Source organism: Brassica napus, chromosome A4 (genome assembly GCF_020379485.1).
Source record: "Brassica napus cultivar Da-Ae chromosome A4, Da-Ae, whole genome shotgun sequence".
Taxonomy (NCBI): domain Eukaryota; kingdom Viridiplantae; phylum Streptophyta; class Magnoliopsida; order Brassicales; family Brassicaceae; genus Brassica; species Brassica napus.
In genome coordinates this window covers 11,870,110-11,882,983 of record NC_063437.1, presented here as the reverse complement: position 1 = coordinate 11,882,983, position 12,874 = coordinate 11,870,110, and the positions used below count along the sequence as shown (strand labels likewise).

At 38.3% G+C, this 12,874-nt stretch overlaps 4 protein-coding genes across 9 annotated transcripts; 2 read left to right on the top strand and 2 right to left on the bottom strand.

Moving 5' to 3' along the window:
- The first annotated feature begins 1,330 nt into the window (after positions 1-1,330).
- On the top strand, positions 1,331-6,307 carry LOC106446361 (kinesin-like protein KIN-7E). 5 transcript variants are annotated; one of them, XM_013888065.3, is made up of 14 exons: positions 1,331-1,506; positions 1,732-1,792; positions 2,534-2,803; positions 2,892-2,981; positions 3,064-3,164; positions 3,249-3,362; positions 3,436-3,517; positions 3,634-3,701; positions 3,781-3,846; positions 3,931-4,055; positions 4,145-4,481; positions 4,564-4,662; positions 4,766-5,673; positions 5,753-6,307. In XM_013888065.3, the coding sequence occupies exons 3-14, from the start codon at positions 2,584-2,586 to the stop codon at positions 6,075-6,077; spliced, it is 2,535 nt and encodes an 844-aa protein (XP_013743519.1). In that variant the 5' UTR covers positions 1,331-1,506; positions 1,732-1,792; positions 2,534-2,583; the 3' UTR covers positions 6,078-6,307. The 5 variants fall into 5 exon arrangements, with proteins under 5 accessions (XP_013743519.1, XP_013743520.1, XP_048633545.1 ...); XM_013888066.3 differs by lacking the exon at positions 1,331-1,506 and having other exon boundaries at positions 1,540-1,792; XM_048777588.1 differs by lacking the exons at positions 1,331-1,506; positions 1,732-1,792 and adding an exon at positions 2,114-2,133.
- A 1,325-nt stretch (positions 6,308-7,632) lies between these two features.
- Positions 7,633-8,098, bottom strand: LOC106446358 (30S ribosomal protein S31, mitochondrial-like). Its single transcript, XM_013888064.3, has one exon. The coding sequence runs from the start codon at positions 8,050-8,052 to the stop codon at positions 7,762-7,764; it is 291 nt and encodes a 96-aa protein (XP_013743518.1). The 5' UTR covers positions 8,053-8,098; the 3' UTR covers positions 7,633-7,761.
- Positions 8,099-8,124: 26 nt separating this feature from the next.
- LOC106446355 (epimerase family protein SDR39U1 homolog, chloroplastic) lies at positions 8,125-10,414 on the top strand. Its single transcript, XM_013888059.3, has 11 exons — positions 8,125-8,352; positions 8,439-8,495; positions 8,609-8,684; positions 8,782-8,841; positions 8,947-9,065; positions 9,137-9,181; positions 9,286-9,364; positions 9,432-9,493; positions 9,571-9,734; positions 9,809-9,879; positions 9,970-10,414. The coding sequence occupies exons 1-11, from the start codon at positions 8,269-8,271 to the stop codon at positions 10,209-10,211; spliced, it is 1,059 nt and encodes a 352-aa protein (XP_013743513.1). The 5' UTR covers positions 8,125-8,268; the 3' UTR covers positions 10,212-10,414.
- Positions 10,388-12,816, bottom strand: LOC106446356 (ubiquitin recognition factor in ER-associated degradation protein 1). 2 transcript variants are annotated; one of them, XM_013888060.3, is made up of 10 exons: positions 12,688-12,816; positions 12,362-12,409; positions 12,210-12,287; positions 12,060-12,084; positions 11,924-11,956; positions 11,700-11,821; positions 11,476-11,606; positions 11,162-11,385; positions 10,817-11,067; positions 10,388-10,742 (listed from the first exon to the last, which is right to left on the bottom strand). In XM_013888060.3, the coding sequence occupies exons 2-10, from the start codon at positions 12,362-12,364 to the stop codon at positions 10,644-10,646; spliced, it is 966 nt and encodes a 321-aa protein (XP_013743514.1). In that variant the 5' UTR covers positions 12,365-12,409; positions 12,688-12,816; the 3' UTR covers positions 10,388-10,643. The 2 variants fall into 2 exon arrangements, with proteins under 2 accessions (XP_013743514.1, XP_013743515.1); XM_013888061.3 differs by lacking the exon at positions 12,688-12,816 and adding an exon at positions 12,576-12,682.
- Between the last annotated feature and the right edge of the window lie 58 nt (positions 12,817-12,874).

Below are 12,874 nucleotides of genomic sequence, written 5' to 3'. Positions count from 1 at the left end.
AAAACATTTATAATTTTTCTTATATGTTATATTTTGAATTTTTCAAAACGTCTATAAATTATTAGAAATTTGAAGATCCCCACTCTGAAAATTTTGTGATCAATAGATTTTTTTTTGTCATAATAAGTTACAAATGATCATAAAATTGTATTAATATGAACTTTTATTTAATATTATAAGAAGATACATATTATTTTAAAACCATATGAGTAAAAAATATTATTTAATAATAAAACATATATATATAGATTATACTATATACCATAAGATTACATAAATATTTTAATATTAAAACTTTCAATGAATTTTCAAAAACATTTATAAATTATAAACTTATTAAAGATTTCACATTGAAAATTTTGTTATCGATGATTTAAATATTCAGTTATAAAATGATATGAATGATCCTAGAACTGTATGATTATAAATTCTCATTTAATAAATGACTATATAAAATATACTATTCTTAGAAAAATAGGTTGGTCCATCTTGACTTACATTATATTTTTTATTAAACTAACTATCAAATTGATAATAATCTACCAAATTGTTTTTGCACTTTCCTTAATTAGAAGCTACGAAATTACCTAATATGATTAACGTATATATGAAAATTAATTATTATGAATAATAAATATTTGATAATAATTTTGGTATCTTTGTTCTTTTTTTTTAATTTTATATTATTGAAAGATATTAAAAAATCACATTAAATATATAATAAAAACATTTATATTTTTTCTTATATGTTATATTTGAATTTTTCAAAACGTCTATATATTATTAGAAATTTGAATATTCCCACTTTGAAAATTTTGTGATCAATAGATTATTTTTTTGTTATAATAAGTTACAAATGATCATAAAAGATAACGCATATGAATTTTTATTTAATAAATATTCAAACTAAATAATATATATATATAAACACTAATGATTTAAAGCAACAAGATTGGCTGATAAATTTTGTCGTCCAGTTGAAATCTTTCAAAAGTATGTGAAAGACTAAAGTCAAAGTAAATATGGATTTAGAATAGTAGTTATATTTTACTAACCAAATACTGAAAAAAGTCGAACCGAACCGAACCGAAACCCGATATCCGGATTGAACACCCGTAATCCAAATGAAGCCAAACTATTGTTTCATTCTTCAAAATATAATAAAAATAATAACTTAATTCCGCGCAAGGCGCGGGTCTTATCCTAGTAGAGAGTAAATGAATGAGAAGTTGGAAAGCAAGAAAAAGGGAACGGCCATTGCTTTTAATGCACGTGGCAGTTTTTTCAGATTCCCGACAACGTTCCAGGGGCAAAATAGAAATTTCACTCGGTTGGTATCTTTCTTCCACCGCTCTCTCTCGGTTCGGCGAATAGAAAAAGAGAGGCGAGTTGCGGGACCAAATCAATGCCCCCCATTGGTCCCTCTTTTTAGAGAGAGAGAGAAAAGAAGAAGAAGGCGACGAGGAAGCAGCAGCAGGAAAATGGAGTAGAAGAAGAAGAAGAAGAGTACTGTACTCTGATTCTCTCCTATTATTTCGCGCTATCGTTAGAGAGATCCACCGAGTTTTCGATATTTCATCGGGGACCTCCTCCCATTTGGCTAAATACATACTTTAATTCGTTTGATTTTCTTTATAGATCGAGAGATTGCTATTTTTGGCATTTTATCTCAAAATTAGTTCTCCATGTGTGTTTTATTAATGCTGTGATTTTATGTGGTGGATGTTTCAGATCAGAGCTTCTGTTGAAACGACATCACTTTAGGGAAGAAGACAACTCTACTCACCACTAGGTACAGAAGCCTCTCTCTCCATGTAAATTCATACACACATTTGCAACAAGATAATAAGATTTAGGGTTTTGTTACATGTTGGATTTGTTGGAGAAAGACTTGTGAATACAACAATTATTATATTATTAATTCTTTCTTTTTTTGATTCTGTCTGCTTTTCCGTGTGTAAAGATTACAAACAAAGTACTTAAGATTATGATAGCTTTTCCTTTCTTTTCCATTAAAATAAATGGATGCATTTCAACAGAGAAGGGTGGAACACTGTGGGGTCATTTATTACTTAATATTCCTCCAATAAAGAAAGAAACTTTGGATGGTGCATGACTTCGTTCTCAAGCATAGTGGGTCACCACTACTCTCTTCTAAGTAAACTCTGTATATCATATACATTCTTATAACAACCTTATCCCTGCTAATAAGTCATCTCTCTTTCGATTTCTGTGGTATACATTTTGAACTCTAGTGATGTATTTGCATTGTAATCCACATCCTCTGACATTACCAGTTTGCTTTGTTTAACTCTTTATATTTTCTCTTCTCTTCCTTAGAGGGATTTTCTAGGCATGCCTCTTGTTTTAACCTCTTGTCTTTGGTTTGGTAAGACGACATGTCTGAGTTTTTTTTCATTTCTTTATGGTTGTGTTAGTTGGACTCTTTTTGGTCTCTTCCCAAAGCTATTTTTGGTTAAAAATATGAATGAAATGTGCAAATAAATCAATGTTAACGTCTGAACTGTTTCAGGAAAGCGAGTTCGAGTTTCCTCTGCTCAAAGACCTTAAAAAAAGTGACCAATGGGAGCGATTGCTGGAGAGGAGCTGAAGAAAATGGACAAGACACAGGTGCATGTAGCCCGCGAAGAGAAGATATTGGTTCTGGTGAGACTCAGACCTCTCAACGACAAAGAGATCTTGGCTAATGAAGCTGCTGATTGGGAATGCATCAACGACACCACCGTCTTGTACAGAAACACTCTGCGTGAAGGCTCCACTTTTCCTTCCGCATACTCATTTGGTAAGAGTTGTACTGTTGTTTTTGTTTACATATCTTCTATGTATTTTAGTCAACTTAAGTCTTTTTTCTTTTGACATTTTTATGACAGATAGAGTGTACCGAGGTGAATCTCCAACAAGACAAGTTTATGAGGATGGCCCCAAGGAAGTTGCTCTCTCGGTTGTCAAAGGAATCAACTGTAAGCTTCTTTTGATTGTTGTGATGACATTAGACATCGATGGCATTAAAAGCTAATTGTTTCAATAATTATCGGTTCGCAGCTAGTATTTTCGCATATGGTCAGACGAGCAGTGGAAAGACATACACCATGACTGGTATAACTGAGTTTGCTGTCGCTGACATATTTGACTATATATTCAAGGTAACGCTTAAAAAGTTCTTTATTTCCACACACACTACTTTGATTATTTATTCTTTCGGTTCACTAATTGCACGGACGCTGCAGCATGAAGATAGGGCGTTTGTTGTGAAATTTTCGGCTATAGAGATCTACAATGAGGCCATCCGAGATCTTCTCAGCCCGGATAGTCCACCACTGAGGCTGCGTGATGACCCTGAGGTGGAAGATTGTTGCTTCTCCTTATTGCAAGAACTCTTTTTAGTTAATAATCTTTTATGTTTCTGCCATTCAGAAAGGGGCCGTCGTTGAAAAAAACAGAGAGGAAATCCTGAGAGACTGGAACCATTTTAAGGATCTTATCTCAATTTGTGAAGGTAATAACCTCATAAACTCCACCCATTTTCCATTACCACGAACCAGTTGATAGTTATGTATAAACTGCTGTCTGAAAAGAATCTCTTGTCACGTTTCCTTGTTGTACTTGTTGCAGCCCAGCGCAAGATTGGCGAAACCTCATTGAATGAGAGAAGTTCAAGATCTCATCAAATTATCAAACTAGTAAAGCTCTAAATCTACCACTAAGATTCCCCTCTTTTTTGCTTTGTAACTTATCTAAAATTGTTAATTTTTTTTGTAGACAGTTGAAAGCTCTGCTCGGGAGTTCCTAGGAAAAGAGAACTCAACCACGCTCATGGCGAGTGTGGTATGTACTCATCTGCTCTTTATCTACTTTTGGTCCGAAGCTTTGACGAATCATCTTGGTGGTGCTCATTGTTCTTCTGTACAGAATTTCATTGATTTGGCGGGGAGCGAGCGCGCGTCGCAGGCATTATCAGCTGGTGCAAGACTTAAGGAGGGTTGTCATATCAATCGAAGTTTGCTGACTCTAGGAACTGTCATACGCAAACTCAGGTGTGCAAGTGTTACTTTGGTTGATTCTCCCTTTTGTTGTTTTGTAACTTAAATGTGTTTTAATTATAAAGACTGTCAACATGATGCAGCAATGGAAGACAAGGACACATCAACTACAGGGACTCCAAACTCACACGTATTCTTCAGCCGTGTTTGGGGGGGAATGCCAGAACCGCCATAGTCTGCACGCTGAGTCCTGCAAGGAGCCATGTTGAGCAGACCAGAAACACTCTTTTGTTTGCCTGTTGTGCCAAGGAAGTCACCACGAAGGCACAGATCAATGTGGTCATGTCAGACAAGGCTTTGGTGAAGCAACTGCAGCGTGAGCTAGCCAGGCTCGAAAGCGAGCTGAGAAACCCAGCTCCTGCCACCTCAAGTTGCGACTGTGGGGTTGCGCTAAGAAAGAAAGATCTTCAGATACAAAAGGTCTGTGCCCAAAAGTAGTTTCCATAGATACTTTGGCATGAGTTTGGTTGATTTATTCTGATGAAGGTTTGATGTTATGCAGATGGAGAAGCAGCTCGCAGAAATGACCAAACAGCGGGATCTTGCTCAATCTCGGCTTGAAGATTTCATGAAGATGGTTGAACACGATGAGTCTTCGAAGGTATCGTAGTTCAACTGTCATATAATCCAATAATTAGATAAATTTTATCGCATTTTTAGCTCAATCCTCTGTTCCTTTTCTTCATTTCTTCCCTCTTACAAAGGCTGGAACTCCACATTTCTGTAACGGTACAAACAAGTGGGAGGATGGTTCAGTGTCAGAGACATCAGGCGTGGTCGATCCAGACAGGACCAGTTTCATATCAGATGGCACGTCAACCCCTCAGTCGACTGCAAGAGCTCCTGTTAGGTCTCACTCTGACGAAGATCTGGAGGAGGTATCGTCGCCTGGTGATCAATCAGAAGAATACTGCAAAGAAGTACAATGCATTGAGATGGAAGAATCATCAGCCAGTGACGTTATTAACCACGATGAAGAAAGGACAGACGCAGAAACACATCTCGAGGTAAACCCTGAAACAGGTCTTGCTCGGAACAGGAATCCATCAAGTGTTAGAAGCGTAAGAATGAGGAAGAGTTGGAGCCGCGGAGAAGGGACAAGTACTCCTCCTGATGATGCCCTGGAGACTGACTACTACCCTGGAAGACCGGAGGTTCATGATGTTGCGTTGCCTGGATTAGAGTTTGGCTCTGGTATGAATCTGATGAGGAGTGATTCAATGTCTTCTCGCGGAAGCGATTCCACTGAGGCTCACAGCGTTGGAACACCAATGGTCGGAGACGATGGAGGTATCACCAGCATCAGTTCATTTGTCCAAGGGCTCAAGGAGATGAGGAATGATGACATTGGTCTGGACAAAGAAGAGGTGTCTGGGACAATGACGAACTGGTCGGAGGAATTTGAGAGAAAGAGGGAACAGATTCTGGAACTTTGGGAGACATGTAACGTCTCGTTGGTGCACAGAACATACTTCTTCTTGCTCTTCAAGGGAGATCAAGCAGATTCGATATACATGGGAGTAGAGCTAAGAAGACTCTCCTTTATGAAAGAAAGCTTCTCTCAGGGAAACCAAGCCTTTGAAAGAGGACAAACCCTTACAGTAGCTTCAAGGTTAGTTACTGCTTTTTAGCGTTTTGCATCATCAATTAACAGCTAACGTTTTTATTAACCGGTCGTATTGGTTGTGTAGCCTGAAGGCACTTCAGAGGGAGAGACGGATGCTAAGCAAGCTGGTGGGGAAGAGATTCTCTGGAGAAGAAAGGAAGAGGCTTTACGAGAAGTTTGGGATCGACGTGAACTCGAAACGCAGGCGGTTGCAGCTGGCGAACCAGCTGTGGAGTAAACCCAAGGACACAATCCATGTGGTCGATAGTGCAGCAGTGGTAGCGAAGCTGGTTAGGTTCGTGGAGCAAGGAAGAGCGATGAAGGAGATGTTTGGTCTGAGCTTCACGCCTCCGCTTCCGACAAGTCGGAGGTCTCATAGCTGGAGGAAAAGCATGGCAACGCTTTTCTGATAGTGAAACACGTTGGAGTATGAGGTTGTATTTGTGTAAATCTTCTAGGTGGGTTCTTGGCGTAAGGGGAGCTTCTCTGTTTCTTTTGCTTTTTTAACAGGGGCTTTGATTTGGAAATAGACGAGACTTATCTGATTCCGATGTTCTGTCTTATTAGTTGGTCAGTCCTTGTAATATCGACTCTTGTCCTATTTTACCTCAACGAAAAACCTCTTCACATGTGCCTAAAACTCAGGGTTGGAATTGATTTTTAAATAGAATCGAACAAAATCTGACTGAGAACCAAATTTCGAGAACTGGAATCGAGATTTGCTAACTGATCAGTGATACATGAAATTTATGTGATTGACCGTGTGTTTGTTTAAACAGGTTTGGACATGCTGAAGATGTTTTAAGCTAAGCTTTAAATGTAAACACATATTTATGCATTATTTGACTGGAGTTACTCATAAAGATGTCAGAGACCAAACTGAAAGTGATTGGATTTGCTTGAGGTATGTTTCTATAAGGTAAAATGTGACTGAGAGAAACGAGTAGTGGAAAAATTGTGCTTCTATTTCTGAAAATATAAGAATGGTACAACATATGACATTGACTTTCCATTGCTTTAGATAAAGATGGTTAAAAGAACAATTGATGAGACCAAAAAATGCTGAGATTAAAATTTGTTGGAAGAACATCAGGCGCATAGACTTTTTTTAATACAATTTTGAAGTTTTGTTACCTTCTTATGTCTTATGTCTGATATGTGTGTATTTACATTGATGGTCATGGCCATCAAAAGAAACATCTTACAGTAAAAAAAAAATCTAAATTAATAATATCGAGATTTGGATAATTTATTAATTTACAATTTTTTAGATTTATATATTTGAATTATGTTATAGATAAAAATAAGAATATTGATAATGTAAGTTTAAATGTATTTTTAAGTTTAAAACGACAAAGTCAATATATGTAAAAACATTTAGAAAAATTAAAGATAAGACTTTAATGTGAATAAAAATGAACTATACACTATATTGTACTGAGTTAATGTGGAAGTTCAGAGAAGAAAGGAATTCAAATGTAAACGGGTATTGATAAGCTCAGAGAAGAAAGGAATTCAAAGTAAAAGAGAAAACAAAGATGTTGTGGGCAGGGGCAGATGTAGGATCATCATCAAATGCTAGACTAGGAAACAACCATATATCTCTAAACTTTATAGAGAGCAACCTATGATCAATTAAAATCAATTATGATATATTGGAACAGTAAGCTCAGATCAGGAAACCTTCTGCTCACTCCTGTCCTAAGAACTTAGTTATGGGCATTAGACAGTCAAGGCCGGTTGTGAAACAAGTTATAAAACTCCAAATGCAAGAGTCACTGAGCCAGACCTTACTACCAAAATTGGTACACAATCCATGAGATGTGGTTTGGTTCTATAATCTTCATACAATAAATAAATTAGACAAGCACTTAAAGAATGGGTATCTATAGCAGATGATTAAAGACTCTAATGAAACTCAACAACCTTGTGCACAAATTGGCAGGGGGAAATTTGAGAGTTAAAAAAAAAAAAACACAGATCAATGATTCATAACGAATAACAAGTGTACAGACAGTTATATAACTGGAAACTCAAGGCGACATTTTTTTTCTTTGTAGCAAACGGTAAAACCTTAACAATAGATGAAATTCTTCAGATGAGCTTGAAAGGGAGAGGCCAAGGAGTGGATCTGGGAACCTCGAGCTTGTCTTTGATTCTCTCAATCATCTTCTGCTTCTTCCCTCTCGAGTTCCCGTACGATCCTTTGAACCTTTTCCCTTTCTTCGTCTTACTATCCCCTCTCCCGCACACTTCCATCGCCGCCGCCGCCGCCGGGGTTAACGAAGAAGAATACCTCGCCGAACAAGTCAGCGCTGCAGACGAACGCTGCGTCATCATAATCCGCCGCGTCATGGAGCTGCACCACTGCATCGCCGCCGCCATCTCTCTCTCTCTCTAGCTCTATGTAGACGGAAACATTTCAAAGACTAGTACTAAAAACACTTATGGGCCCAAATTGAGATAAATGGGCCTTTATGATTTTACTAGATTCAATAATGGAAAACCCATTAAAGGCCCGTTAAGTTCGCTTCTTCATTCAATATGTACGTACGTGTCCCCTCCACCACTCAGTGTTAACGATCAAATCAGAACAACGCGATGGAGCTTCTCTGCTCAACAACGTCTCTTTCCTCCTCCTCCTTCGCTCTGTCGTCTTCTCTTTTCGTTCCTCCGTCATTCTCCGTAAGCTACTTCGAGTTCTGTAGGAAAAAAACATTCTCCTAGTGGGATTATTATTAGTGATCAATGTTTGGTTTTGTTTACATTAGATGGGAGGCACAAAGAGGAGGTTAGTGGTTCTATGTAGCTCTGAAAAATCAGAGAAGGTATTTATTTCATTTTTTACCTAAACCCCATTTGCATTAGATTATATACAATTTGAACAAGAACCCAAAAAGACAAAGCTCTCGATGTTCACTAGAGAGTTTGTTACTTGTAGGAAGATAAGATGACAGTGTCAGTAACTGGAGCAACTGGCTTTATAGGCAGACGATTGGTTCACAGACTTCGTTCTGGTACTCTTCTTCTTCTTTTGCTTATTGATTATATATAGAGTGATGACGTTTTTAAAACAAGCATTCAAGTTTCTTAAATGCTTTACTCATTACGCAGATAATCACTCTGTCCGTGTCTTAACTCGCTCCAAATCCAAAGCTGAGCTTATATTTCCTGGTAAGAAGAAGGTAATCACTATTCTGCTAGGATCATAAACACTGTTTGTATGTGGCTAAGAAACTTATCTGCTTGTGATCTGATTCATCTACTTCTTGATGGCAGCCAAGGACTTCCCAGGTATCGTGATTGCTGAAGAAGGGGAGTGGAGAGACTGCATTCAAGGCTCTACTGCTGTTGTCAACTTGGCTGGTCTGCCTATTAGTACTAGGTGGTCTCCCGAGGTCAGTTTCTTCTCTAAACTTTGATGGCTTCTTCCTTTATCCTACTGCTGATATATTTGCTTGCTTTACAGATCAAGAAGGAGATCAAGGACAGCCGAGTCCGTGTCACTTCTAAAGTTAGTAGTGGTTACTCATTTGATTGTAGTCTTTAGCTCTTCTCATATTGACTAGTTATTCTGATTCATAAGTTTTTTTTTTTTTTTTCTTGTGAAACTTCAAGGTTGTTGAGTTGATTAATAATTCACCAGTGGATGCTCGACCTACCGTTCTTGTTAGCGCCACAGCTGTTGGTTACTATGGTCTGTCACCAAAGTTTCACACTCTGACCCATGCCAACAAGAATACTAATGATCTTTAAATTAACAGGTGCTAGTGAGACAGGAGTCTTTGATGAAAAGAGTCCGTCAGGAAATGATTATCTTTCAGAGGTACTAATCCTGGAACACACTTTCTTCCGGTTTGGTTCATGAAATGTCAATCTGACTCTATGTACATGTGCGCTTAGGTTTGCAGAGAATGGGAAGGAACAGCGCTGAAAGCCAATAAGGATGTAAGAGTTGCACTTATCCGCATTGGTGTTGTTCTGGGTAAAGATGGTGGGGCTTTAGCCATGATGATACCCTTTTTCCAAATGTTTGCTGGAGGACCTCTGGGTTCAGGACAACAATGGTAAACTCCAACAATTCTTCTTCTTGCCTCTCTGCTAATCTAACTGGCCATTTTTCGCATAATTCACTGAGTAGGTTCTCTTGGATTCACGTGGATGACTTGGTGAATCTTATCTACGAAGCCCTCACTAAACCATCCTATCAAGGTAACAACATCACGTACATGTTTCTCTTCTATGTTATTTTACCTACTTAAGATTAAAAGAGGAATGCTATTCTGGTGTTGGTTGGTGCAGGAGTTATAAACGGGACTGCGCCAAACCCGGTTAGGCTTGGGGAGATGTGCCAGCAGCTAGGCAGCGTTCTTGGTCGGCCGTCGTGGCTACCAGTTCCTGACTTTGCACTCAAAGCTTTGCTCGGAGAAGGTGCAACTGTGGTTCTTGAAGGACAGAAGGTTTTACCTGTAAGAGCCAAAGAGCTTGGCTTTGAATTCAAGTACAAATACATTAAAGATGCTCTTAGAGCCATTATGCAGTAAGGTGCCAACACAGAGATCATCTTCCCGCATCAGATTTGGTTATAGAAAAACAAGAGATTCTTTTGCTATTCGTCTTATTTTTGAGTTAAAAACTCGAGGCATATGCATGTATGGTCCAAGTGTTTTCCAGTGAAATCTCAGAACTGTAGAGAGTGAAACTCAGAAGAAGACATGTCTTAATTGAAATCACATATCTTATTTCATATCTACTGTTCTTAGCTCATGAATGAAAGAGCAGAGAATGAATCTGACAATAGAAAACACGTGATTCTACCATCTCTCTCTCACTCATCAAACCAACCAGAGAAGAAAAACAGAGAGCTTTATTAAATTATTTGTTTCATTGTTTAATTCGAGGCACTAGTACTGATATAATAGTATTATAATAATACACAGAGGGATCATACATAGACCGGCAGACTGAGTTAATCATCAACCCCTCAATGAATACTTCTTCCCAGTGAAAGCTTGGAACTTGGACTCTTCTTTCTTCTCTTCTTCCTCTTTCTTTGTCTCCTTTCCAGCTCCAACCTGAAAACAAACTTATCAATAAGTAATCTATCTCTTAATTCAATTGCATTTACCAAAAAAGTTTGAATGAGTACTTTTGGAGCTTCTTTTGGAGCACGGTTTGCGTTGGCCCCAAACACAAGCTTTCCTTGAGCTTGTCGCGCAGCTCTCTCTGAGCCACTTGCTACAGACGACTGTCCATTACCACTAGCAACAGCAGGCTGTTTGTCTTTTGCGCTAGAGGAGGAAGAAGGTGGCTCATAGGAAAGAGGTCTCCCATCTAACCGTCTTCCAGATCCCGTGAAAGGATTAAACTTTGGTTCAGGTTCAGGCACAACTTCCTCAGCTGAAGTAAGAAAAAAAAACATGATAATCTAACAGCTTGAAGCTAATAGTAAGTCCATCTAATGAGTGATGATTCCATGTCAATAGATACATACCTTTTGCCAGAGCCTTAGCTGCAGCAGTAGGTGCTTTAGGACGTTCAGGCTCTTTGTAATCAAGGGGAGGTGCAAAATCAACCTCACAGTCAGTTTCAATGATGCTGATACCATTAGCAGGCTTTGTTTCAACAATATCTATGAAGTACTTCTTATTGTTGTATGGAACCATAATGCTATCCCCAGTGGTTAGGCATGAGTAGTTTCTCAAAGCTGTCTCCAAGCTGCAAGAAGTCATATATATATATGGAAAAACCTTTCTAGAACGCAATTAATGAACAAAATAAAGAGAGGTGTGGATGAGGACTACTCACATGGCTTTAGGGTTGGATATATCAAGGAAGTCAGTAGTGTGGGGCTGTAGTTTAACATAAGTCCCCTTAGGAAGAGTGACATTTCTAACTCTCACAATGTCCCCTTCTTGCAGCAGCAGATTCTGCATCATCTGGATTAAGATCATCAAAGTGGCAAACAATCAGCAGCATGATCCCGAGTAATGTATTTAAACTGACAATAAGAAAAGGAAAGTGAAAGTTACCCAGTAAGGCATGTAAATCATGCCTTCTTCAGCAATGAACTCAAGGACGCCACAGTGTGAAACACGTTCACTTCCAGCATTACGAAGCTCAAACAGCATAGGATAGTCAATATGCAAAGATGCTGCAAAAGTTTCCACAATAATAAGACTACACTGATAGCTGTTTTAAGTTTAAGAGCTACTAAACCAAATCGAAAAGAGAGAGAGAGAAAGTAGTGGCGTACCGAGACGATCAAGGGCTGATGGGGGCATTATAACTGAGATCAATTTAACAACACAAGTCAGACTTGAACAATATAAATAGTAAAATTGAATGGAAACAGAGATCAGTGTGTTAATTAAAAAAAAAAAGGGTCTTACTCTTGTCACCACTTTCAATTTGAGGCTGCAAGGAAGAGAAAAGGAAACAGAAATTAGAAACAACAAGTAATGGCAAGCCAAGTATATATGCATAATTCCAAATTTGAAAATCAGATATCAAAACAAATAAAAAGAGAGATGAAGGGAGACCTTGTCGATGAAAGAAGCAGGGTAGCAGCGGTAACTATGCTCAAAGGTGGTTCCGGGATAATGGTATCCATCGAAAAACTGCAATGTCCCAAAAAGGGTTGAGTGAGCTTAGATTGAAAGATTAAACCTTTGTGGACAAGACCCACACTTACCATAGTTTAGATGCTTGGACTGGTAGAGATATATAAGTTAAACCCAACCTACAGAAAACAGAGAGTCGAGTCAATTCAAAGAGTCATCGAAATCTGAATAAAACCAATTCCTATCCAGCCGGAAATATCAAAAGTCGGTGACTTTTCGAGCTAAATTAAGACCTCAGATTCGAATATCAGCAGCAGACAAAGAAAACCTAAGATTCGAACCTACCCACAAAAATCAAGATCCTCAGAAACCCGAAAGTCACAAAACTAGGAGGGAGGGAGGGAGGGATATATCAATCAATTGAGCTACCGTACCGACCATTAGAGAAGTTATTTACCTGTGAGCAACAAGGGAAATTGAATCAATTGATGTTTCCCAACCACCGAAGCAAAAGTTAAGTAATCAATCGGTGATCACGTACGTTCCTTTTATATACCACACATACGATATTACTCAGCCCATTAGACCTTTAGTTATTTGTTGGCTCATTGGGCCTAGTTATGAACTGTTGAGGAATCAGCAAG

Coding starts and splice junctions, on each gene's coding strand:
- LOC106446355 (XM_013888059.3), top strand. CDS start 8,269: ATGGAGCTTCTCTGCTCAACAACGTCTCTTTCCTCCTCCTCCTTCGCT. Junction 9,066..9,136: donor GTACTAGGTGGTCTCCCGAG/GTCAGTTTCTTC, acceptor CTTGCTTTACAG/ATCAAGAAGGAGATCAAGGA. Junction 9,182..9,285: donor GAGTCCGTGTCACTTCTAAA/GTTAGTAGTGGT, acceptor TGAAACTTCAAG/GTTGTTGAGTTGATTAATAA.
- LOC106446356 (XM_013888060.3), bottom strand. Junction 12,085..12,209: donor CTGCTTCTTTCATCGACAAG/GTCTCCCTTCAT, acceptor TCTTCCTTGCAG/CCTCAAATTGAAAGTGGTGA. Junction 11,607..11,699: donor TGATTTACATGCCTTACTGG/GTAACTTTCACT, acceptor ATCTTAATCCAG/ATGATGCAGAATCTGCTGCT.
- LOC106446358 (XM_013888064.3), bottom strand. CDS start 8,052: ATGGCGGCGGCGATGCAGTGGTGCAGCTCCATGACGCGGCGGATTATG.
- LOC106446361 (XM_013888065.3), top strand. CDS start 2,584: ATGGGAGCGATTGCTGGAGAGGAGCTGAAGAAAATGGACAAGACACAG. Junction 2,804..2,891: donor TCCTTCCGCATACTCATTTG/GTAAGAGTTGTA, acceptor TTTTTATGACAG/ATAGAGTGTACCGAGGTGAA. Junction 3,165..3,248: donor TATTTGACTATATATTCAAG/GTAACGCTTAAA, acceptor CGGACGCTGCAG/CATGAAGATAGGGCGTTTGT.